Source organism: Ochotona curzoniae, unplaced genomic scaffold (assembly GCF_017591425.1).
Source record: "Ochotona curzoniae isolate NIBS_2020 unplaced genomic scaffold, NIBS_Ocur_1.0 contig_2723, whole genome shotgun sequence".
Taxonomy (NCBI): Eukaryota; Metazoa; Chordata; class Mammalia; order Lagomorpha; family Ochotonidae; genus Ochotona; species Ochotona curzoniae.
The window spans coordinates 1,859,494-1,886,833 of NW_024465573.1; the positions used below are offsets into that span (position 1 = coordinate 1,859,494).

General features: G+C 39.7%; 3 protein-coding genes across 4 annotated transcripts; all 3 read right to left on the bottom strand.

The window, feature by feature from the left end:
- Positions 1-2,957: 2,957 nt before the first annotated feature.
- LOC121154241 (olfactory receptor 145-like) lies at positions 2,958-3,899 on the bottom strand. Its single transcript, XM_040977195.1, has one exon. The coding sequence runs from the start codon at positions 3,891-3,893 to the stop codon at positions 2,958-2,960; it is 936 nt and encodes a 311-aa protein (XP_040833129.1). The 5' UTR covers positions 3,894-3,899.
- An 8,154-nt stretch (positions 3,900-12,053) lies between these two features.
- On the bottom strand, positions 12,054-12,995 carry LOC121154242 (olfactory receptor 8B8-like). The gene has a single exon (XM_040977196.1). The coding sequence runs from the start codon at positions 12,987-12,989 to the stop codon at positions 12,054-12,056; it is 936 nt and encodes a 311-aa protein (XP_040833130.1). The 5' UTR covers positions 12,990-12,995.
- A 9,695-nt stretch (positions 12,996-22,690) lies between these two features.
- LOC121154243 (olfactory receptor 147-like) lies at positions 22,691-25,517 on the bottom strand. 2 transcript variants are annotated; one of them, XM_040977197.1, is made up of 2 exons: positions 25,508-25,517; positions 22,691-23,613 (listed from the first exon to the last, which is right to left on the bottom strand). In XM_040977197.1, exons 1-2 carry the CDS (start codon positions 25,515-25,517, stop codon positions 22,691-22,693), a joined length of 933 nt encoding a protein of 310 aa, XP_040833131.1. The 2 variants fall into 2 exon arrangements, with proteins under 2 accessions (XP_040833131.1, XP_040833132.1); XM_040977198.1 differs by lacking the exon at positions 25,508-25,517 and having other exon boundaries at positions 22,691-23,629.
- Positions 25,518-27,340: the final 1,823 nt, after the last annotated feature.

Consider the following 27,340-nt stretch of genomic DNA (forward strand, 5'->3'; position numbering starts at 1 on the left):
TGGGGTTCTGAATCCATCAGTTCATTTTGGGAGACTGCAAAGAAACTTCATCTGAGGTGATCCTAGACATGATTCTTGTGTATGCATGCCAACAGAGGGTCCATCACAGTCTGTTATTCAAATCAGTCTTCATGCGCATTGTTACTTGCAATTGCTGCATCAGTTCTGTCTCCAGCCCTGTCTTCTTTTTTTTTTTTAAGATTTATTTATTTATTGGAAAGTCAGATATACAGAGAGGAGGAGGAGAGACAGAGAGGAAGATCTTCTGTCCGATGATTCACTCCCCAAGTGAGCGCAACGGCCAATGCTAGGCCGATCCGAAGCTAGGATCCAGGAACTTGACCAGGTATCCCACACGCGGGTGCAGGGTCCCAAAGCTTTGGGCCGTCCTCGACTGCTTTCCCAGGCCACAAGCAGGGAGCTGGATGGGAAGTGGGGCTGCCGGGGTTAGAACCGGCGCCTATATGGGATCCCTTTCGCGTTTCAAGGTGAGGACTTTAGCTGCTAGGCCACGCCACCGGGCCCTCCAGACCTGTCTTCTACATAGGCTAAAGGATGGTCCAGCCCAGCCTGATCCTGCCCACTACACACATGGCCCCCATGCAAACCAATGGCAGTTGTAGCCGAGTAGGAGCGACCCTAAATAACCCCCACTATCTCTTTATGTGACTGCGTCATTTAAAGAAGTAACTGAATTAGGTCATCATTGTTATTATTATAACCAAACCACTTTATGCCCTTGTAAAATAAGAAACAGATCTACACAGTCAAGCAGTGGCAAGTAATCAACAGAAGAAATAGCCTGTGAGGATTCAGGGCAGGGCAGCTCTGCAATCAAGGAGAAACGCCTAAGGAGAAACCAAATGTGCCAACCACTAACTCCAAAACTGGGAGAGGATAAGTTCTGTCCATGTAGTCACTCAATCTGTGATATTTTGTTACGGTAAGATTAGCAAACACATAACTCAAACATTCATGACTTGGAAAAACAGGATTTTAATTAAAGAAAGCAGTTTCAATAAATGAAGTCTGGTTATTTAAAAAAGAATTTGTGTCCTTGTTGAATTAGTCCAAATACAAAATCTCCAAGATCCTCATTGAAATAAAATCAGGGGAGTATTTATTCCATGTTTTAATCTAGATATGGATTTTACTTTGACTATTTATGAATTCATTATTTGACAGTTCACAGGGTAACCTGAAAAAGTAGAACCAAGAAAACAGGATTCAAGCACCAACACCTACCATAGAGATGGCACCCACTCTGTGGTCAAAGGGCCCTTCCTCTGTGCTTTCCTGCATCTGTGGTTATCCAAATTTTCTCATCTTTAAAACAAAGGCCATCATGCTCTTTCAATGTTCTTACGTCTTGAAGGGACCCTGCCAATAGTAAGCCTCTGGGGCTTAGAGCTGCAATAATTTAATTTTGGGGGATAGGTCACTCAGTGTATATCAATCTTTATTAACCAAACAGCATTAAGCCAATATTGAAATGTCACTGACATTTTATGTGTAACACATTGGAGATTTGACATATGAGAACTTTTATTTAATTGTTTCGGTTTTTCAGTTTTAAGATCTATTCATTTACTTGAAAGTCAAACGTACAGCTGGTGGACATTGATTGGGCTGAGGGGCACAGAAAGAGAGACATCTTTCATCCATTGATTCACTTCACAAATGGCCAAAACAGCTATGCAGGACCAAACTGCAATGAAGAGATTAATCTGCATTCCCTATAGGGGTGGCTGAGGTCAAACATTTGGGGAATCTTTTCCTATTTTGTCCAGGCCATTAGCAGGTGGCTGACCCATCAGCAGAGCAGCTTAGGCCAGAACCAATGTCCACATGGTAGCCCTCTCCACCACATCACAGCCACAGTGCCCACACACACAGCTGGAGTCACTGCCTTTGGGACCTGGCCCCAGCAGCCTCTGCATGGAATGCTCCTGTGCATGCATCCCTTTTGTCCTCAGCACTCAGGATACTCACCAGCACCTCCTCACAAAGACCCTTCCTAAACACCCACTCTAAAGTAGCTCACACGTACTCTCTGTATCATCACCTTCATGTGATCATTCTGCATAACCTCCCCATCATATGTCCTCACATGACATGTTCCTCAAGAGCATCTGCCCTTCATCCGTATCTGTCTAAACAATCAGCCCTCTGAGACCTCACACATTCCGTCTTTATCATCCTTCAGATCATAGAAATTAGAAACACCTGGTGCAGGGTAGATACACATCAAGCATTTCCTTACTGAATAGTATTATTTATGTCACATAATTCTCTGATTTAAAGCAAATAAAGAACAAATGAAAAGTAAAAATGACTGATAATGATATAAGATTTTGAAATCTATTTGGGAAGAATAAAACTATTTACATAAAAATAATTTGTAAATATGTAAGCTAATTTTTTTTTCAAATGAACACATCGCATGTACAACTACTCCTGCTCCCACCATGAAGTACAAGCAATTAACACCTTTTCAGGTTTTTTTTTCTTTTGTGTGCCTAACCAGCCCCAAAGGAATACCTTCCTTCTGCAGGAATCACCAGTTCAAGAGACAACAAGAACACCATATACCAGTATGAGAAAGACATCACCTACTATTCAACTTGTATGCAAACAAAGCAATCAAAAATAAAATCTGTGATAACGGTCAATGACAAAGGGCTGTTATGTCATAAATACATTAATGTATGTAAGAATGCAGCTTCACTGTAATGCTGGATCACTCCATATCTGAAGCTTCACAATATTTTTAGGTGTACTTATTGTGCAATTTATTCTACTGAAAACACGGTTATAATAAAAGATTGACACTCCACTTGGTCACATGGCATTGACTAGTGATTTATAAAACTAAATTATTTTTCCTATTATATAAAGCATGTGAATATTTGTTTTGGTCTCTAGTTAACTGACACAGATGACAGCTAGAACTATATTCACAAAAATACTATTTTCCTTTTGGACATCTTATTCAATGCAACATGTACATCTTTGTTCCTCAAGCTATAGATGAGAGGATTCATCATTGGACCCACAATGGTATAAAAGATAGAAAATACTTTTCCTTGAGCCAGAGAATCACCAGGAAAAGGCTTGAAGTATGTAAGTGATGCCGACCCAAAGAAAAGACACACAGTTACTATGTGGGAGCTACAGGTACTGAAGGCTTTGGACCTGGCATTGGAAGAACGGATGTGCAGGATGCTACAGAGGATCCGGCTATAGGAAACAAAGAGAGTGACACTGGGCACGGCTGTGTTGATGCCCACCACAATGAAAGCCACCATCTCATTGATGTAGGTGCTTGTGCATGAGAGTTGGAGGAGAGGAGGGATGTCACACATGTAATGATTGATGATGTTGTCCTCACAGAAAGTGAGTCTCAGCATGCATGTAGTGTGGGCCACAGCACCCACAAACCCCATTACATAAGTCCAAACGGTCAACACAAGGCAGATCTGAGGAGACATGGTGACCTTGTACAGCAGGGGTTTGCAGATGGCCACATAACGATCATAAGCCATACATGTCAAGATAAAATACTCATCAATTACAAAGAAGCAGAAGAAAAAGAGTTGAGTCATGCACTCAGCATAGGAGATGATGTTTTTGTTCACAAAACACATCAGCATTCTGGGTATTATGACACAGGAGTAACACAGGTCCATTAAAGAAAGGTTAAAGAGGAAATAGTACATGGGGTTGTGGAGGTGTGGATTCAGAACAATAAGAACAATTAGGCCCAGGTTCCCCACCACAGCCATGACATAGATGCCTAAGAACAGGAAGAAGAGGGGCAGCTGCAGCTCTGGCTGTTGTGTTAATCCCAGCAGGACAAACTCAGTCACTGAAGAGTCATTTCCTGAGGCCATTCTTCCCTCGGATGTCTCTGTGAGAAGTGGAAAAACAGAGGCATTAGAGCAGCAGAACTCAGCTCACCACCAACCCATACTAATAGGAATGTGTCCCAGATCTGGGAATGAAATGAAGCCAAGACTTATGAGCATTTTTGTTTATCCCATTTTATAAATCAAAGAGAATCCTTAAAGCTGAATTCCATAAGACCTATGGGCAATTCTGTAGGAAGGAGATTAGAAAACTCTTCAAACATTCTTAACTCTACAATGTCTGCAGTGCTCTCTACCATCCTCAGGATCAATGCTGACATCAGAGGAGATAAACCATTTGGAGGCATGCTAGGGGCTCACAGTAAGAGTAAAAGTTATAAGGACAGAAACAGTCGATACACTTACCCTTTGACCTCAGCATTCAAAGATGACCTCCTATTCTGACAGAGGGAATTGCCATGGATGAGCATTGCAGTAAACAATCCAGGAAGATTACTTTTGATCTCATCAAATTTAGGACCATTGGAGCCAGAAAAGCTTCTTCAGTCCCTGATACTGAGAAATCATGTGTCATGATACTTTCTGGTGATGGTTTTCATCTGTGTCTCCTTGCCAGCATAGGCGGTCACAAATGGGGTTTGCCAGTACCAGAAAAGCTATTTGGTAGAATGACCCATGGGAATTTTATGAGCTAGGAAAACCTAGGGACCTTATTAAAGACTTGGAAGACCTGTTTTTCTTCTCTTTTCCCTGAGGTAGTACAATGGAGCTAATATTCATTACCTATCCTATATTTGCAAACAAGTTTATGACAATGACATTCCCTGTTGGATCAACAACATTTTTCATACATTATCATTGCTAAAATGAGTAATGCCCCACTTCAGGAAATATGGTGACCTGTCCTGTACCTATATATCTCTATATTTAAACTTATAAATTAAATTTTTTGTTTCTTGTTCTGATTCTCTCTACAACACATAAACACACTTTCTGCAGCCACAAATATTAGCATCTGAGCTAAAAAAAAAGAGCAGATGTAATATTTATTCCATTTATGAAATATCTACAGATCAGTAAAAAATACTTGACACATGTATTACATCCTAAGTAAATATTTATAATAAAAGAGCGAAAGAATGATAATCCCTTCCCAAACATCTTGGCACCCATGACAAACTCTTCTCCCCGAAGTAAAGGCCTATGTCATATCTGTGTTACGTTTCTAGACCTGAATGCAGCACAATCACAGTTGTGGCATGTGACATGCCATTTCTGATCTCTTAGAGAGCAGCCAAGAGAATTTCTAATTACAAGTAACAAAGAAGTAATTAGTGCACGAAAGAAAGACTGCTTCCATCCTCTATGAACTTTACAGTGAGAACCTGCAGTCTCTCCAAATGTCTCAGTGTATGCCACCACAGGCACGGATCTGAAGGTCAAAGGCAGCTTTGGGTCAGCAGAGGGAGCTCTCAAGGGTGAAAACCAAGGGTAAGTTCACCATAGGAGGACAACAGGAGCCACTCAAGACTTTCACTTTTACTTTTAGGCAACAACACTGAGTAATAGTCGAAGTGTATTTCTAGAAAGATTAATATGCTGGGAACCTGCAGGAATGAACTTCAAAAGGAAATTGTATCAATAATTCATCATTCCATGAGTGAAATTCAACAAATAAAGAACCATGAATTAGTAGCACAAAATCCCATAGTAAGTCAATGACCAAATAAAGGTAAAGGAGAAAGGCTTCAGTTAGGATCATGTTTTGGGACAATTTCCATTGATATTAAAATTATGATATGGGTGCATAGTATGATATATTTGCTTTAGAGTTTAGAAATTGATAAGAACATCAGCATCCCCCACTGAAGAATCTAGGTTTGTCTATAAACTACCTGTTATGTTCCTGATAGGTTATACCTCACGTCTTCCTCACACATTCTAAGGAGATGGATGATTTCTCTGCTCTCCTGCTCCATTCCCAAGTAGCATAGGGTCTTAAAAGTATATTAGGTTTTACAATTCTTTGATGTAGGTCATAAGCAGTCTGCCTCATATTCATTGTTGGTTCATCGGTTACGTCACAATATCTTATTGCATGAGTACAGGCTGTTTGAGGTTGAAATAATATTAGTTTACAGGTATTGTTTTACAGATTGACATCATTTCATCTTAAATTAAGGCAAACATGTGGTATCTAACCTTTTGGGATTGGCTCACTTTCCTTAGCATTATAGTTTCCATTTGGGCCCATTTGGCCACAAAGAACTGCATTTCATTGTTTGTTTGTTTGTTTGTTTTTAAAAGCTGAGTAGTATTCCATGGAGTAAATAAAGCATAGCTTTCTTACCCAGTCTTCTGTTGATGGGCATTTTGGTTGCTTTCAAGTTTTTGCAATTAGGGATTGTGTTGCTATACATAGGGGTGCATGTTGGTTTCTCGTGTAGCAGGTGTTTTGGATATATTCCTAGGAGTGCTATTGCTGGATCGTATGGTATGCAGAGTTTCAGTTGTTTGAGTGTTCTCCATACTGATTTCCATCATCCCATCATCTGCACATGTCCAGCAGATTCATTGGGGATCCATCTTTCATCTGGATGCAGGGATGCATGTTCCATTATACCCCCACGTCTGTATATGATAGACCCCAGTACTCCATCAATATACATTACCATAAGTGACAAGTCATGAAATGAGGTCAACAACTGGTATGAGTTAGAACAGCCATATCAACAACAACAACAACAACAAATCATAGCACTTTGAGAAAACAACGCACCACCGAGTAACCAACACGAGTGACAAAAAGGAAACACAGACGTCTCTTGGGAAAAATGATGCCATCGTATAATTCATGAGCCCGTGATGAATTCAACTTCAGAAAATAGCTTATTTGGAAGGAACCAAACTGAAATAAAAACATCAAAACACATGGGATACAGCCAAAACAGCAAGCAAACAATCAAAAAAAAAAAAAAACAGTATGGATTGGATTATTGGAGTTACACTTTCCATAATTCCAGGTACATTTCTAAGAGTTCTTCATTTTCTTCCAATCTGAGTTTTGGCTTTTCCCTGAGAGACCAAGCAGACCTAGGCATAGGGAATCATTTAAATTTCCATAATTTAGATTAAACAAAGGACATTTACTTCTTTTTGAAAATAGCCTTCCATTATTGGAAACATGAAAATATTCCTCATGTGATATTTTGAGATACACAGGATAAGTTATTAACTCAATGACGTTCCTACTTAAGGAACACTGTTCCTGCCATAGGGAAGAACTGCCTTTGTCTGCCTTACTCCAGTCTTTACAAAGCATCATGGTGAGAGCCTGCTGGCTTTGCCTGTCTGCACTGACTGACCACGGAGGTTCCACAGGACCTTGACCCTGAGACTACGAATGCAGTAGCATAGGAAGGACACTGATGTAGCAGTCTACTTCCACCGCTGAGAGCAATCTACTGAGAGGTGAACAAATTCCTCTGGAACAGAGAAAGGAAAACTGCTCTTGTCCTTCAGATGTCAGCAAATTCCTCCAGGGACATGATGATAGAAGCACTTATACACAACCTCATCATCACCTCTGTGTGACACCATCATCCATGCCTGTACCCTTTAAGGTGTAAACCATCCTTCTGGAGATCATCTCTACAGATGTCCTCCCTCTACCATTTTTACCCCTCATAAAATTCTCTCAGAGGGCACGCACTGTGCAGCACAAAATGATTCACGTTCTGGCATTTTTGAGGAGCACCGTTTTTTGAATAAGCATTTGCATTTTAGGATAGTTCAAATGTATAAAACCATACAATGGAAGCATCACCATGTACCCCACACTGATATTTCTCTATAAACATCTCATATTAGTAGAATGTGCTTGTTACAACTAATAAACCACACCTGGCTTCCCCAGTTCTTTAATTCCAAACTCCCTTCATGCCTGCCACTCCTTCAGTCACTAGGAGACCTACTGAGAGCATCTACTTTTTCTGACACAGGTGCCCACATTACAAGGGAGATCACAGCTTAATTGTTATTCTGTGACTGTTTAATTTTACTCAAGATGGTGTCCTCCAATTTCATATATTTTGCTTAAAAACACAAATTTTACTCTTTTTTTCTTTTCTGTGACTGACAAATACTCCTTTGAGTTTTTATGCCACATTTTCTTTATCCATTCATCTTACTTTGAACACTTTATTGATTCCTTCTCTGGACTACTTAAATCCTGTTCCTCGAAAGCATGAGTATTTGAGTTCTATTTTACTTAGTTAGTTTTAGTCTGCTTTGTTTTTCATTTCTGTCCCTGAGGGTTGCTAAAGACTAAAAACCATTTCTAATTATTTCTGTGTTCGTTTGCTAATTCTACAATAACAAAGTAACACATAATGGGTTGCTACAATGACAGAAATGTATCCTTTCCATAATTCTGCAGGTAGATGTCCATGATGAGGAAGTTGGCGGATTTTTTTTTTCCTGAGATCTCCCTCTTCATCTGACAGACTCGGCCCTGGCACCGTGTCCTCACAGGTTTTTGATGGCTTAGCCTTGATCTGTTTGGACACCCAACCTTTTTACTCTTTTTTTTTTTTTTTTAAAGATTTATTTTTATTATTTTTTCATTGGAAAGGCGGATATACAGAGAGGAGAGACAGAGAGGAAGATCTTCTGTCCGATGATTCACTCCCCAAGTGAGTGCAACGGGCCGATACTATGCCGATCCGAAGCCAGGAGCCTCTTCCGGGTCTCCCACGTGGGTGCAGGTTCCCAAAGCTTTGGGCCGTCCTCGACTGCTTTCCCAGGCCACAGGCAGGGAGCTGGAAGGGAAGCGGGGCTGCCGGGATAGAGCCGGCGCCCATATGGGATTCCTTTTGCGTGCAAGGCGAGGACCTTTAACCACTTGCGCCACCGCGCTGGGCCCCAACCTTTTTACTCTTAATGTGACATCAAGCAGTTTGGTCACTACACTACTAATCACCTTTTATCTTAGTCATTCCTTTAAAAGACTAGTCACATGGAAACATGATAGGGGTTTGGCTGTAGCATATTAGGGTAACCATTTAATACATAATAACCATTCTACCAACCAATATAAAGGTAGCACAGAATTTCACTGAAAACTTGATGTTGCCAGTTATAAGACATGGCATTATTTTTCCAATCACAAAAAAAAACCTTTCATAGGAATACATAAAAATAATAACATATAATATAGTTGCTCAACCGAATTTCTATTTCATAGTTAGTGAAATTATTCTTTCATTTTTCACTTTCATATGCTACCTTATTTATGTTAATAGCAGAGAAAGAGTAAGACAGAAGCACACACAGATAAAGAGAACTGCACTTACTGATTCACTTTCCCAAAACAGCGTAGGATCATAATTTGGACAGGCTAAAACCAAGGACCAGTAACTCCATCTAGGTCTGCCTTGAAAGTGGCTGATACCCAACAACTTGATCTGTCTCCTAGAGTGTGCACAGCAGAATCCTAAAATGAAGAGCCCAGCAGGGCGCACAGTCAGGGACTGGGTTAGGGAATGTGGATATTTTAAGCAGTTTACATGCTGCACTAAAACATCAATAAGAAATTATATTTTAGAAATTTCTTATAATAAAAGCTTCAACAATTCCTGACATCTCCATGTATAAGCCATTCTTGGTCACGTGTCTCAGTAATGAAATGTGTACAATCTCCCCTGATTTATGAGTATTTTGCATTCTTAAGACCTCTTTAGAATTATGTTGAAACAAATAAGCTTATAAGAAAAATTGATATCACCCTATACTAACGTATAGTGACCTCATTTTCCAATGTGTGCCCTCTTCACATGTTTCAATTTATTCCTACAGCTGTAAGACCTTCTACTTCATTGCTATGGTAAAAATAGAAGTGAAGTGGCAGTTGCAAAAATTGTAGCATTAAGTTGACTTTGCAAAAAAGTATATCCTAGGGTCCAGTGTGATAACGTAGTACTTAAATTCCTCGCCTTGAACGATTCAGGATCCCATATGGGCACAGTTCTAATCCCAGCAGACCTGCTTCCCATCCAGGTCCCTGCTTGTGGCCTGGAAAAGCAGTCAAGGACGGCCCAGAGCCTTGGGACCCTGCACCTACAAAGGAGACCTAGAAGAAGCTCCTGGCTCCTAGCTTCAGATTGGCTCAGTTCCAGCCTCTGCATCCGCTTGGGGAGTGAAACATCGGATGGAAGATCTTCCTCTCTGTTTTTCCTCCTCTTTGTGTATCTGACTTTCTAATAAAAATGAAATTAAATAAAATAAAATAAGTATATCCTAAAAATAATAGGCAATTTAGTCTAAAAATAGGAATTTAAATTACCTATGTAAAATTGTTCTGAACATGAAAAGTGTGAACCATAGTCATCAAATTGAACATACACAAGCAAGGACAACTATAGCAAACTCACCACACAAAGTGTGTGATAGCACCAATCACAGGATACATTTGTTTTAGAGACGTTAAGTGAAAGATAGTGTCTGAACACCAAAATGTGATCTTATAAAACATGTTTTATATCACAGAGTCTTCATCACATCTTTGAAAGGGTAGCCATGAAGAAAAAAACTCTGTTGCATGCCACAGGGCAATTTGGTGTTATTTAAGGCATATTTTTCATGGATCTCATTACAGATCACCACAAAACACTAACATATCTGAAGTATGAGTTATAAATGAGCTAAGCAGGGAGAAGACAACATAAGTTTCCTTCAGGTGAAATAACATTCACTTTCCACACCTTTCAAAGCCTTGATCCCTAAACCTTAGTTTCTAACTCTTTTCCTGCACACTGCACTTAAGAATATCCGAATAGGTACCCCTCCACACTACAGTCACTCACATTGACCCTTGTGCCCTCCAGAATGGCTCTTGTCTCTGGGATTTTGTTCCAATCCCTACACTGCTTCTAACGCTCCTGGCTTCTTGGCTCACTCTTGTCAATGACCTCACAGGGAAAATGACACCCCCTTAAAATTTCTTCCTAATCACCCAGACTAATGTCAACACACAGATACCCTCTGTACCACTTCTGTGACAAGTCCATGTTTCAGCTCACTCACTGTGTCTCCACATGAACACCTGCACCATTTCTACACTGTGAACAGCTAACCTCTAAGAGCAAAGACACCCAAAAGAGCCTTAAATTTTAAAAATACTCACAGGATGAATGATGCATTAAATACTCATTCACTATTTAGTGTATGCTCATTGGTTTCTCTGAACAAAATAGGCGAAAATAATGAAAATAAAATACAACTAGGCCTGGAGACAGTAGCTTAGTGGCTGCTGAGACATCACACATTCCTGTCTTTATCACCCTTCAGATCATAAAAATTTAGAAAACCTGGTTCAGGGTAGATACTCATCAAGCATTTCTTAGTAAATACTATATTGTTTATGCCATGTTAACCTCTGAGTTTAAAAATATGAATAAAATATATGAAAAAATGACTGACAATGATGTGTGAGGGGTTGAAATCTATTTAGGAAGAAGAAAACTATTTCTGTAACAAGCCTTTGTAAACATATATATGAAAATCATTCCCCCAAAAACAACATGTTCAAGTACTTATGCTCATGCTCTGAAGTCCATGCCATAAAATGTTGTATGTGTGTGTGAGTGTGCCATTCCACAAAGTTATGTGTTTCCTGTACTTGAGCAGGACCATAAGTATATATTTCTTCTCTATGTCTCATGATCTCCAGAGACAAAACAGTGAGCAGTCCAGATACCAAAGTGGGAAAAACATCACCCCCAGTTCACCTTGTGTGGAAATAGAGCAATGTCAAAAAATAAACCTATGGTAACAATCAATGAGAGAGGGCTACAGCATGAAGAATACACGAATGTATCTAAGTTCACCAACCTGATAAAACAGTGAACAAAACTTCACTGCAACTCTTGATGGGTCGGAGAAAAACATTCACAATCTGTTTTGGTATAATTATATGCAAGTTTTTTCCTCTGAAAACACACTTATATTCAAAGGCTGACACTCTACTGGGTCATATTGTCTTGACTAGTGATCTATGTAACTTAATTTATTTTTCCATTATCTAAATCATGTGCATTTTTCTTTTGATTTCTTAATCTTCCTTTCAGGGATTTATGTGTCATTTGATCAACCAAAAACTGACATGAATGAAAACTGTAGTTATATTCAGGAAAAGACCATTTTCTTCTTGAACGTCTTATTCAATGCAACATGTACATCTTTGTTCCTCAAGCTATAAATGAAGGGATTCATCATTGGACCTACAACGGTGTAAAAAATAGAAAATACTTTTCCTTGAGCCAGAGATTCACCAGGAAAAGGCTTGAAGTATGTAAGTGATTCAGATACAAAGAAAAGACACACAGTTATTATGTGGGAGCTACAGGTACTGAAGGCTTTGGACCTGGCATTGGAAGAACGGATGTGCAGGATGCTACAGAGGATCCAGCTATAGGAAACAAAGAGAGTGATACAGGGCACAGCTGTGTTGATGCCCACCACAACAAAAATCACCAACTCATTGATGTAGGTGCTTGTGCATGAGAGCTGGAGTAGAGGAGCAATGTCACACATGTAATGATTGATGATGTTGTCATCACAGAAGGTGAGTCGCAGCATGCATGTAGTGTGGGACACGGCACCCACAAACCCCATTGCATATGCCCAAACTGTCAACACAAGGCAGATCTGAGGAGACATGGTAACCTTGTACAGCAGTGGCTTGCAGATGGCCACATAACGGTCATAGGCCATACATGTTAAGATATAGCACTCATCAACTACAAAGAAACAGAAGAAAAAGAGCTGAGTCATGCACTCAGGATAGGGGATGATATTCTCTTTCACAAAACTTATCAGCATTCTGGGTGTTATGACACAGGAGTAGCAGAGGTCCACAAAGGAAAGGTTGAAGAGAAAGTAGTACATGGGAGTGTGCAGGTGAGAGTTCAGAACAATGAGAACAATCAGGCCCAGGTTCCCCACCACAGCCATGACATAGATGCCTAAGAACAGGAAGAAGAGGGGCAGCTGCAGCTCTGGCTGTTGTGTTAATCCCAGCAGGACAAACTCAGTCGCAGAAGAGTCATTTCCTGAGGCCATTCTTCCCTCAGATGTCTCTGTGAGAAGTGGAAAAACAGAGGCATTAGAGCAGCAGAACTCAGCTCATCACCAACCTGATATTCTAGGAATATGTCCCATATCAGAAAATGAACTGAATCAAGAATTATAAGCATTTTCATTTACACTGTTTTATAAATCAAAGAGAATCCTTAAAGTTGAATTTCAAAAAACACCTATGGGCAATTCTGCAAGAAGATTAAGAAACTCTTTGAACATTCCAGAGTCTGTAAAGCTTCTTGTCTATAACTACCCTCCTCATTGTTGATGGTGAAGTAGAAGAGAGAGGGACCATTTTGAGCATGCTGGGTTCTCACATTTAAGGTTTGGAAGGAGTTAGCTGAACAGACACCATCAACACACTCACCCTTTGACCTCAGGATTCAGAGATGACCTCCTATTCTGACAGAGAGAATTGCCACGGATGAGCATTGCAGTAAACAATCCAGAAAGAACATTTCTTTGGGTTCATCAAATTGAGCACCTCAGGAACCAGAAAAGCGTCTTCAGTCCGTGAAACTGTGAAACCATGTGTCATAACACTTTCTGGTGATGGTTTTCATCCGTGTCTCCTTTCAGCATAGGCGGTCACAAATGGGGTTTGCCAGTACCAGAAAAGCTATTGGTGCAGTGACCCATGGGACTTTTATGAAATTCTAGGGCCCTTATTAAAGACTTGGAAGACCTGTTTTTCTTCTCTTTTCCCTGAGGTAGTACAATCAAGTTAATGTTCATTACCTATCCTATATTTGCAAACAAGTTTATGACAATGACATTCCCTGTTGGATCAACAACATTTTTCATACATTATCATTTCTAAAATGAGTAATGCCCCACTGACCTGTCCTGTACCTATGTATCTCTATATTTAAACCTATAAATTAAAATTTTTTGTTTCTTGTTCTGATTCTCTCCACAACAATTAACACATTTTCTGCAGCCACAAATATTATAATCTAAGCTCCTAAAACCAGATTTTTTTTTATTTTCTTCTATGAAATATCTATAGCATTATTAAGAAATACTTGGCACACATATTAGGTCTTCAATAAATATTTTATGATGAAAGAGCGAAAGTTTGATAATCCCTTCCCAAACATCTTGGCACCCATGACAAACTCTTCTCCCCTAACTAAGGGATTATATCGTATCTGTGTTACGTTTCTAGACCTGAATGCAGCACAATCACACTTGTGGCATGTGATATGCCATTTCTGATCTCTTAGAGAGCAGCCAAGAGAACTTCTAATTACAAGTAAGGAGTGCAAGAAACACTGGTTTTCATCTTCACTGAACATTGCACTGACAATTTGAAGTCTCTCCAAATGTCTCAGTGTATGCCACCACAGGCACGGATCTGAAGGTCAAAGCCAGCTTTAGGTCAGCAGAGGAAACTCTCAAGGGTAAAAACCAAGGGTAAGTTCACCATAGGAGGACAACAGGAGCCACTCAAGATTTTCTCTTTTACTCTTAGGTAACAACACTGATTAATAGTAAAAGTGCGTAACTAGAAAGATTAATATGGTGGGAACCTGCAGGAATGAACTTCAAAAGGAAATTATATCTATAATTCATCATCCCATGAGTCATTTTCAACAAAGAAGAGAAGCCTGAATTAGTAGCACATTTGTAATTCCAAAAACACATTTATGCAAGAGACCTTACAATGAAAGAATTCTCACAACTGCTCACATTTGGCCCTTTAGGCAATTTAATAAGTAAATCAATGGGTATGAGTTATTAAATTCATGTACTCTCCCCCTCCCTCTCTCCTCTGCTGATTCTTTCATTAATAATTAATTGTTTAAAATAAAGCCATAGGATTATTTGAGTAAATAGGAAAACAGAAGAAGAGCCGAAGCAAGAAAAAGCAGTTTATTCTGTTTTTTATTTTACTATTGGAATAATTTACACCCCAGTAATTTCTAAAATAGTCTCCAATTATCTTATTCATATTCCTCAAAATTGTGAAGAGACTTAATAGCCCTGTGGGAAAACTTAAAAAGTATCCCATAAGATTGGTATTCATTCACTTACAAGACTGATGAGGACCATGGTGATTCATTAAAATTTCCATTTTCCATGGAAATATTAAGATCTCTTTTTTTTTTTTTTTTTTTATTGTTGCTTACACTGTATTGTGTAGTACAGCTTTATAGGCTCTGGGGATTCCCCCCACCCCTCCCCATACCCCTCCCCCCATGGTGGATTCCTCCACCTTGCTGCATAACCATAGTTCAAGTTCAGTTGAGATTCATTGCTTGCAAACACATGCCTAGCATAAAGTTCAGCGTCTTATTGTCCAGATAAGTTCAGTGGCCTCTTGGGGAGACCTTCTATGGTCTGAAGATAGGTCTAACAGAGTAAAGATCCGGTCGATTAAAAGCCCCAACAAGGCCTCAGTATCAATATACAACATTATGGAATTAATTGACATAGTATTGGGTAAACAATATGTTAAAAATAATGCAAGTTCCATTCTTCGAAACATCTGGGTTGAGAAATGCAGTTCTTTGTGGCTAAATGGGCACAACTGGAAACTATAATGCTAAGGGAAATGAGTGAATCCCAAAAGATTAGATACCACATGTTCGCCTTGATTTAACCTGTAATTTATTGTTTGGTTGTTTATTATTTTTTGAACGTGTCATTGATGCTATTAAGATCTCTTATTGAGCTGAAAATTGTTAGATACATCCCCAATAAGCTCATTTTACATGAAATCACATTGCATGAAGGATTTTGTTCCAAGATTCTTTTTGTGTTTTGAGAACTTTTAAATTATTTTATTGTTTGCAACTTTTTCCATGCTACAATTCCATAGACTCAGGGATTTCCGTTTTCACCCTCCTCATCTTCCCTCGTATCCACTGATTTCCCCTATATTATTAAGACATTATACTTCTTCAGCTCTTATCACAAGTTCATCCTTCTTCCATTTAAGTCTTTCCTGACTTTGTAGATGCAGACATTGGTAGAAAGTTCAACATGCTACTAAGCTTTATATTAGATGATATTATCGTCAATGTATAGAATACTAAGCCTGTACTTAACTAAGTGAACGTTTAATTTCCAGGATTAATTTCATCCTAAGCTCATCTTCTAAAAGCAAACAGAAATTTTGCTCAAAATCTTTTGCATATCATGACCAATATTCTGTATTTAAAAAAAAAACTTATTCCAAGTTAAGAAAAAAAGTTATCATATGCCTTATATTTATCGCTAATTTAAATACTATCATTATCATCATGGATTCAACCACAGTAGAATATTCTCATTACCATAAAGCAATACTCCCACTGAGTGTCAATAGCCAAGGTGTTGCTCCTGCCTCTATTTTTCCCTGAAAATCAATAACATGCACTCCATTTCTAGACATTTATGACTGAATGTTTTATATACAAAGATATCCTTCAAATCACGTGTTTATCAGTTACAACTCCACTTCTAAACTAGTTTCCTGCTAATGCACACCTGTAGAGGCACCTGAATTGGCTCAAGTTTGGGATATCTTCCTCTCATGTGGGTGATTCAGAGCTCACTAAACAATTCTCAGCTGTAATTTAGACCATGCCTAACTGTTGTTGCAATCAGTGGAAAAACAAATCAGAAACTAAAAGATCTCTCTAAATATTCTCTTCTGGGTCTTCTTGCCCCACCCAACTCCTGCCTCCCAATGCTTCCCTGTCCCAACTTAAATTTTAAAATAAATACAGAATAAGAACGTGATGAATAATCGGGTTGGTATTTAAACCTCTCAGCATTCCAAAACGAACGAGTCTACAATTGCTTTACAAGAATTGCTGTTATTATTCTTAAAATGGCAAGAAGCAATAGGTTCTCAAAGGTTTCTTGCCACAATTTTCCTATGGTTGACTTTAAGTACTGATTTTATTTGCCATGCAGTGAGCAGATCTCAAGCTCTTCTGGGCTAGAGGGTCTGTAATTTTGCTCCCCAGCCTGTGTGTCTGTGTAATGGGTAAGTTGATTGCACTAGACTTAAAGTTAGGTATTTTAGCTCCACCCTCCCCCACCATGCAGTGGGTAAATCCTGAGTTGGTCTAGGCTTTATGCTCAGGAGTTTTCTCCATCCATCACCACCACTATGCGATGGGCAGATCTCGAGCTGGTCTGGGCTGGAGGGTTGGGATTTTTGCTCCCTCAGCTGCTTAGTAGTGGCAGGTGGAACTTGGGCTGGGCATCCCAGGCACAAATGGTGCTGGACAAAGCCCTCAGGCCACTCAATGATGCATTCTGGGGATTTGAAGATTTGGAGTTACAGGAAGTCTGATGGATGGCACAGGATGGGGTAATCAGGGTCCTGAGGATTCATGTCCAAGTGAGGAATGAATTCTGTGGGTCTTCCATGGACAAGGTGACTGTGGTTGCCGGGCTAGATCATGGAATCCACCAGTGAGAGTCAGGACAGAGAACAGGTGCCGTGAGGTTACTGGGTCTGGGAGTAAATTCTGCTGGGGAGTATGTGGGCTCACCCATATGGAAGAGCAATCTCTGTTGGCACATACAAGATCCGTGGTGTGAAACAAGCCTGGTTGAGGAACTAGGGGAACACCCTAGCTGGGTTGGAATCCCCACTGGTGAGCACAAGAACAAGAATGGGGTCATTGAGCTGGTCTAGACATGGCTGCAGTCTCTCGGCTGGGTGTGTACTACATCTGGGGAGTGCCAGATTGGACTAGACTCCAGCACTGACTGGTACTCATGAGAGTCAGGGTGGGTGTAGAACAGGCTTAGCTAGGTCTCAGCTCCTGCTGTGGACCAGATGTGGCTAGGCTGCAACACCCAACAGTAAGAACTGGAAAGGGTATGGGCCAATTGGGCAGGAAGACCATTCCCACCAGGACAACATGTCCACAAATTCAACCTGGGCCAAGGACCCACTGGTGTGCTCAAGATCTGCCACTGGGAGAAGGCCAGGGTCCTTGATTTGACCTGCATGGTGGTGCTGGATCCATTAACTCCAGGTGTGGGGGATCCAGTACTGCCCAGATTGCTATCTCATTTGGTCTTGGGAAACTTCTACAACTATCCTTTATTTTCCTGTACTATACCTGCCAATATTGCCAAGTCAGGTTAAAATTTAAAGTGTCAAGTCCATCATCATGTCATACCAAGCTAGACCTCAACCTGTAGTTCTCACATCCCACATGAGCTCTGTTCAAGTGCTGTTCACTTCTACTTCAGCGTCCTTGTTATGGACAGGGAATGCAGCAGACCTTGAACCAAATTCTTTTTCTTATTATTATTATTTTTGACAATCTTGACATAATTAGGGTAAAAATGTTCAAGCACCACAGGAAGATGGGTAAGTCAATTAGTTCCATATTATTTCCTTAATATATATGATGTAAAAGTAGATTTTAAGGGAGAAGCCCCACCCAGTCTCCCACCCCCCCCAGGTCCCAAGTGTGGGGCATGCTCTGAGGGTCTTGCTCAAGTGGTTCTGATGATTCAACAGTTCTGAATTGCTGCCACTCTCACCACTCCAAGCATGTTGCAGTTGTTGGAGATTCCACTTATTGACATAGTCCATCATAGAGTCTCCGTTCGCCCCGTATTTTCATTGCCAACATATAGCTGAGGTGGTTAATTGACTTGTTCTGTCCTCTGTCATTTAATGGTTAGCTGAACCAAATTCTTGATCCCCTGCAATCAAGTTGAAGGCCTGGAGGAACATCCTACTTCCTGCCTTTGCCAGCCCCAAAATCAGCCATTGCAGTAAATCAAGAGTGAAATAGTGAATGGAAAATCTCTCTGTTTTCCCTTTAACTCTGTCTTGAAGATAAAGATAAAAAGATTAAAAACAGAGTTATAGGCAAAAAGGCAAAGGTGGAAAAAGAGATCTTCCATTCACTGGTTCACCTCCAAAAATATTACAACAGCCAGCACTGAGCCAGAGAGAAGCCAGGAGACACATTCTGGTCTCCTACATGGGGATAGGGGCCAAATCCTTAGGTCATCTGCTGCTTTCCCAGGCAAATAAGCATGGAGTTGGATCAGAACTGGAAAAGCTGGGACTAGAGCCAGCACCCATGTGAGATGCTGGCACTGCAGGAGGCAGCTTAATCTACTGCACCATAGTGTTACTCCCCAAAATTCTTTTCTTATATGGTGTTCAGAGAATTTTATTTGGTACAATCTCCTGAGGAAATACAGTCTCCTCAATCAGACTGTATTAATTAATCAAAAGTTCTCTTTTATTAATTAAAATGTAGTTTAAAATCTGATTCTACACCACGTTTTGTTGGTGCCTTGCTGCATACTGATTTTTTTATTTTTCTCTCTGGGCTGTGTATCAGCCTCCTGATTCCACTACAAAATAGCCTGCGTAGGTCAACAAACAGTAAGGGGACTCCAAGTCCAAGGTCAGGTGTTGGCAGATTTGCTTTCCTCTGACTTCTCTTTCCTTGACCTGCAGAGAACTGTCCTCCCACTGTGTCCTTACTGGGCCTTTCTTTGGGATTTCTGTCCCTCTTTCTCTGTACATCCAAGTTTCTTCTACTCAAAAACGTATCAAGTTGAATTGGGGTCATACTAATGACCTTTCTACTTAGTCATCTCAAAAGACCAAGTCATGTATTAAAATGCTACAAACTAGGACAGCAATAAATGCATTTTACGAGAATACAGTTCAATCTATAACAATGATTTTTAACAAAACAGGATAAAGTTATTATGGCATTTCAGGATAAAGATAGTATGAAACTTTGGTGTTTTATACTATACAAGGAATGGTATTACAATTTTCACCACTAGGAAAGAAAAATCAAAGGCTGAGAAATATAGTATAAAATGAGTGTACTTAGAATTCCTATTTCATTTTTAAAAATTATTTTTTATTGGAAGGCAGATCAGTTGTACAGAGAGAAGGAGAGACAGAGAGAAAAATCTTTCTGCTTGTTCACTCCCCAAACAACTGTAATGGCCAGAGTTGAGCTGATCCAAAGCCAGGAGCCAGGAGCTTCTTCCAGGTCTCCCACATGAGTACATGGTCCCAAAGCTTTGTGCCATCCTCTTCTGCTTTCCCAGGTTAGAAGCAAGGAACTAAATGGCAAGTGGAGCATCAGGGACATGAACCAACTCCCATGTGGGATCCCAGAACTTGCAAAATGCAGCTTTGGCCATAGAGACATTGTGCTGGTCCCTAAAATTTCTATTTTATGTTGAATGAAAGTGCTCTCAATTAATTTACTTTATTTGATTAGCAGTTAGTGAGAAAGACACACAGAGATAGATAGAGACATCTGTAATCCATTGGTTCACATCCCAAGTATTCCTAACGGCCTGAGCTGGACCATGTTGAAGACAGGAGCCAGGAACTTAGTCTAGCTCTTTAATGTGCATGACATGAAACCAATTACTGTTATATTCCTTGCTTCCCGCTCGCACTCCGGTACAAATAACTTGAAGCTGTGATGGATAGCAGAAGCAGAATCCAGTCCTTAACACTCTGACACGGATGCAGGCATTCCTGAAGTTTAACTGCTACACGAAACACTCACTCTGGAAGTATTGCTTTGGACACTCCAGGGAACAAAGCACTCACCAATTCCTCTTGTCGACGTGGCACTGCTTTTCATGTGTCTCAGGAACTACATACAATCTAATTTCATTGGTTTTTGTTATCTTGCTTTTTAAGCTACATTTAGAGTTATTTTATAATTAATAAATTAACAGATAAAATTATAATCATCACATCAGTAAAATACACTTACTTAATTATTTTAAATTTATACCTTCTACTCTTGTTTCCATATATTTCCTGATATGTGATAGTTTTTGTATCAGTGCTAAGCCAATAATGAATTTGAAGTTGCACTTGCAAACTGTAGGATGAAATTTGTGTAATATATCTAAATGATGCAATTTAAATGGTAATTAGCTACACAACTACATTAGTAATCAATTCTTCACAGCAACAAAACATGAATAGTTGTAAATTTGCACATGCCCAAGCAATGACACTTACAGCAGAACTGCCTGCACAATCCCAATGAAGTGAAATGTAATTGAATATAAAATGCACATTGATTTTCATGACATTCATGGAGAGAAAATTCCCTTTAGAATGTTTAGAATGTGATTTATATAATACTAAAAATGCATAGCACTTTCCAAACAGTATAATTTTGTTTATTCTTCCCCACATTTTTGAAATAGTAGCCACAAAGAAAATAGAAATCTCTTATGCTCGGCAATTTGGGGGTTACTGAAGGCACCTTGTTGCATGGATTTGACAACAGATCACCATGAAACCCTTAAAGTAGCTCCAGAGTGGGCTAAAAGTGAACATAGGTAGGATTTCAAAATAGACCGGGAGAAAAAAAAGAGAGAGAACTCTTTCACTTGATTGGTTTCACACAGGTTGTCTTTGAAAGAGAAAACCTTCTACACTGGTCTCAAACCTCTGATTCCACACACATTTCCTATCTCTTCCCCTGCACAACATACCCATGTCCTAATATGTACCCATCCTCCTCCACACCACCGGCACACAGACCCTCACACCGTAGGATGGTCACTGCCTCTGAGACTCAGTGTTATTGTGACCGAGGCCTGAAATGTTCCTTTTGCTTGGCTCCCTCCTGCCAGTCAGGGCTCAGGGTAAACATCAGCTCCCCAGGAAAGCTCTTCCTGGCCATCCTCTCCATCGTGAGCTCACAGATGTTCTCTGCTTGCCCTCTTAATGTAAGGCTCTGCACACACTTCATGATGTGTTCTCATGTATCGGTTCATTCATCATGTCTCCACTGAAACGCTTGCACCCATTTCACCTTCTATAAATAGCCCCCCGAGAGCCATGCAGTTTGTTGTCCTCATGCCAAGACTTTTTGAATTTTAAACATAAGCTGGTACAGCTCACTTAATCTTTGCCAATTATAATACTACATCGTTTATATCCGACATGAGAGGAACAGCAGAAATTATTGAGATACAATGGCTTAGAATTTTAAAATCTATTTGGAATGAGAAATTACTTTCCCCTAATAATTGGTAAACATTTGTGATAAAAAAAAAATATTCCCAATGAGCATAAGGCATATTGCAGTACCCACATGCCTGCCCTAAAGTCCAAGGAGTTAAACCCAATAAAAGTCACCTTTATTTAAATATTCCAAATGGTCATTTTCATTTTCTGTCCTTAGTCAAGGGAGATAAAAAATGTTGGCTTCCAAATACCACTGGTCTTTGAAATGACAATGAGATCAGAACTAAAACTACAATGAGAAGAGTATCACTCACATTTCTCCTTTGAGAAAATGAAACAAAAGAAAAGAGATTGGTGAATTTATGGATAAAATGATAAATGAGTTCCATTTCACACAGCTAGATGTCTCAAACACAAAGTTGCACAGATATTCTGGATGTGTCAGAGTAAAAATGTTCATAGTTTTTCAATTTCTGGAGTTACTATCATACAATATTTCCTCTTTACAGTAATGTAATTCCTAAATTTTTTTAAATAACAAAATGCAAAATATCTCTGAAGTTTGAAAATCTAATACTTCACTCACATTCCTGTCTTCATATATGATGTGCTTTATGCAATGAAATTAATCTTTTCTGTTATCCAGATCATTTTATCTTGATTTCTTAGTCTTTTCCAGAGATTTGCAGCTCATGTCCTTAAAAAGAGTTAGCATTTATACAGTAGTTTCAAGTTAGTAAAGGATGTTTCTCTTCAATGTTTTACTCAATGCAACATGTACATCTTTGTTCCTCAAGCTATAGATGAAAGGATTCATCATTGGACCCACAATGGTATAAAAAACAGTAGATACTTTATTCTGAGCTAGAGACTCACCAGGAAAAGGCTTGAAGTAAGTAAATGCTGCAGAACCAAAGAAAAGACACACAGTTATTATGTGGGAGCTACAGGTACTGAAGGCTTTGGACCTTGCACGGGAAGAACGGATGTGCAGGATGCTGCAGAGAATCTGGCTATAGGAAACAAAGAGAGTGAGACTAGGTACTGCTATGCTGATGCCCACCACAATGAAAGCCACCAGCTCATTGATGTAGGTGCTTGTACAGGAGAGTTGGAGAAGAGGAGGGATGTCACACATGTAATGATTGATGATATTATTATCACAAAAGATAAGACGCATCATGCATACAACATGAGCTGTAGCACCTACAAACCCCATCACATATGCACATGCTGTCAACACAAGGCAGATCTGAGGAGACATGATGACCTTGTACAGCAGGGGCTTGCAGATGGCCACATAACGGTCATAGGCCATACATGTCAAGATATAACACTCATCAATTACAAAGAAGGAGAAGAAAAAGAGTTGAGTCATGCACTCAGCATAGGAGATGATGTTCTGTTTCATGAAACTTATCAGCAATCTGGGTATGATGACACAGGAGTAGCAGAGGTCCACAAAGGAAAGGTTGAAGAGAAAGTAGTACATGGGAGTGTGCAGGTGAGGGTTCAGAATAATGAGAACAATCAAGCCCAGGTTCCCCACCACAGCCATGACATAGATGCCAAAGAACAGGAAGAAGAGGGGCAGCTGCAGATCTGGCTGTTGTGTTAATCCAAGCAGCATAAATTCAGTAACTGAAGAATCATTTCCTGAGACCATTCTTCCCTGTGATGAGCCTGGGAGAAAAGAAGCAGCAGCCATATAAAATTAGGTCCCAGTTGTAAATATTTTGCCCAGAGGTTAAGATTAGACATTCAAGCTCATGTACTTATCAAAATGCTGAGGTTGGAGCCCATTTAGCTCCACATTACAGCTTTGTTGGAATGTTTATCCTAGGAATCAGCAGGTGGTGATGGCTCCAGTACTTAAATCCCAGCAATCCAGGTGGACACCCACAAAGAGTTCCTGGTGTTTGATGTTATGAGCATTTGGAAAGTGAACCAAGGAGGAGGGTTAGGATGGTGGAGATTTCTCTTTGTCTCTTTCTCTCTCAATCTGCATTTCCATAAATAACTTACAAAATCAAGTTTTAACACATGGGAACACAGCTCCCACCCAACCTCACTGTAAAGAGACTGAGATTCAGATGGGGCATCAAGCTCACCCTTCTGAATACTTTCATTTCCTCCATTTTGTGAAGCTTAGAGCTTTTTGTCAGGAACAAAAAGGTCTAGAAAGGCATCCTCTACAGAAGATGCAACAAACCCTGTGACCACTCTTGACTGTACAGCATTTCTGTTCCAAACCTGCCTGGAAGTTCACCAGGACCACCTTCATATCAGTGGCGATCTCAAAATTTAAAAAAAAAAAAAATAGAAAAGAAAAACGAAAAGTTCTAGAAGATTGGTAGGAAAGATGCAATCAACACTCACCCTTCTGTTTTAGGAATCAGGATTTTCCCTTGTTAACTCTTAGCCCTAGGCTCAAAAAGGCAAGTGATCCTGAAGAATTTTATATGCGAACAGCCCAGGAAAAAGATTCTCCTTCGTTTGGGGCCGGTTTTGGACTTCTTGAGCTTAATCGCAGGTCCCAGGCCCACCTGAGTTTGGGAAGCCAAGAATCACAGCTCATGGTTCCTAGCCAGGGTGCCTTTGAACCAGCTAAGAGACTGATAGCTTTGCCAGTGCCGAAAGTACCATCTGATAATATAATCTGTGGGTTGTTTATGGTATCTGAAATCCAAATAACCTAATTAGAAGTGGGAAAGCCTGTGTTTCTCTGCTATTTCCCCCAGAGATTAGGCTTTGCAGCCAAAAAGTTATTCACCTAGCCCTGCATATACAGCTTAGTTCATTATCACATTGACTAGTTTTACATATAGTTTTTTTTTCTTCCAAGTGAGTCCTGTCACACACTAGTAGAACATGAAAATAGATGTTATGGATATATATAAAAACACTACACATTAGTCAATTTGCATCAAGCTCTTCCACAAAACAACACACCTGTGGTCATTCATGTATGAATACTTTTTTTCAAATCTGTTTACTCAACAACTTGGAAGAATACCTAGCACATTTGTTATGTACCTACTACATATTTTTATAATAAAAGAGAAAATTAATAATAACCTCTTATCCATTATTCTTGGAACTTTTACTCGATCCTGCAGCAATTCTTGTCTCACAGCCAAAAACTTATAGACTCTCTAAAAGTCTCAATGTCTCTTTTCATAGGAATAAAGTAGCATGACCTCAGATCAAAGACAAATTTGAATCATCATAGTAAAAAAAAATTCAAGAATTATAACTCCTTGAGAGACTACACTATTGTAAAAATATGATGAAAATCAGTGGGGGATGGATTTGTAGGGGAGGAGAAATTTTAGACTCCATGAAATTACACCATAAAATTAAAATTCAAAATAAAATTTTTAAATTTTTTTTAAAAAGAATGTGCTCATTATAAAAGGCCATCAGGAGCCAGTCAAGGTTTTTCTTTGCCTTTAATATAAAATTAAAGTATTGCTCCAAGTTTGACACAGAGTGACCCAGGAAGAATGAGTTGGGAGGTAATCATCTTTACAGTTTATCTGATGATGACTTATTGTCATCACGATACCCTAAGTTAACAATGCCACTGTGAGTTGAAAGAAATATATGAAAGGGATGTTGAGAAAGAAAATTCATTGGAACTTCTCATAATTGGGATAAAATGGAGTGAGACATCCCGAAAGGTAATAGTCTGCATCCAAGAGTAAATCTTGGTGTTATTACAACAGAAATAACTCAGAAAAAAGAAAATATTGAGGGCCCGGCGCGGTGGCGCAAGTGGTTAAAGGTCCTCGCCTTGCACGCAAAAGGAGTCCCATATGGGCGCCGGTTCTAATCCCGGCAGCCCCGCTTCCCTTCCAGCTCCCTGCCTGTGGCCTGGGAAAGCAGTCGAGGACAGCCCAAAGCTTTGGGACCCTGCACCCGCGTGGGAGACCCGGAAGAGGCTCCTGGCTTCGGATCGGCATAGTATCGGCCCGTTGCGCTCACTTTGGGAGTGAATCATCGGACTGAAGATCTTCCTCTCTGTCTCTCCTCTCTGTATATCCGCCTTTCCAATGAGAAAATAATAAAAATAAATCATTAAAAAAAAAGAAAATATTGATAAAATTTTACATGCATTTTTTAATATGATTGGTATGAAGTGCTAACTGGACTTTTAAATAAAAGTATAAAATAGGTAAATACCTAAATGAATGGTTAAAATGTTACAAAAATAAAATGGAGATTATTTCTAGATTTAATATCATCAAAACCAGGATAAGTATGTGCCCTATCAAGCACCATGTGGCATCACAAGATTTGAGTTTAACTGCCAGCTCAGGCTTCTGACTTCAACTTCTTGCTAACCCAGATCTTGGTAATGGTAGTGTAGCTCAAGTCTGGGTTTCTGTCACCAAAGGCAGGGAGACATGGGTTAAGTTCCCAACTCTGTCTGGGCCCTCCCAGCTGATGGAGGCTGGGAATGAACCAAGGAGTGAGAGTGCTCTGACTCTTTCATTCTCTCCCGCTTTCTCTCCCGCCAAGTCTTTGCTTAGGTCAATGTCTTGCAGTGATTCTCTTATGTTTTGCTCAGGAATTTGATGCTTTCAAAACTCAGATTCAGATCCACTTCCAAGTGCCTTTTTTTTTTCTTAATGGGATGTAAGTTAGAGCTCTTCTTTAAAACTGTATATGAAATCCGATTTCCCCAACATAGTTTGTTAAGAGGATCGCCCTTTCTTCAAGAAATAATTTAAGCTTATTTGCAATGATTTGATGAATGTGGGTGCATGGGTTAATGTCTGGAATTTCTGTCTTGTTCCATTGGTCCACGTGTCAACACAGGTAAGGACTGTGAAATTCTCCCTCAGTCAAAAATGCCATTGTCAATGGTTATGATAGCCACCACTCCCCTTGCCTGGGAAGATGGAATTTCCTAGATGGGCTCCAACCATTGAATATGCAGGAGTCACTGGTGGTTCTTGACAGACAACTGTGTGACTTTATCTTCACTGCTCCATAGAGTCCCTATTCTTTTCTGTCCATTCTCTGCCAAAGATTGCTCTCAATCTGTCCCCTGGAATCTGTTCCTTCCTTTGTTTTCTCTATCTGAAATCAGTGTAATGTAACAGACATCTTGACTCTTCATTGCACCATGGCCTTTCAATTTTTTGTATGTTTGCATATTTCTTATTAACTGCAACCACTAAGACTTTGACTATAATGCAGATTAAAGTTTTTAACCTCAACATTATAAATTAACAATGATATTTATTCATTTACAGTCTTAGGATCATTGTGTTACTCCATAATGGTCTGGAGCAGGTGAGAAATTCTGGGTTTCTTCTCTGAAGTTTTTCTGTATGATTTTCACAGGCAATGGGAATTTTTATTTTCCACAAGA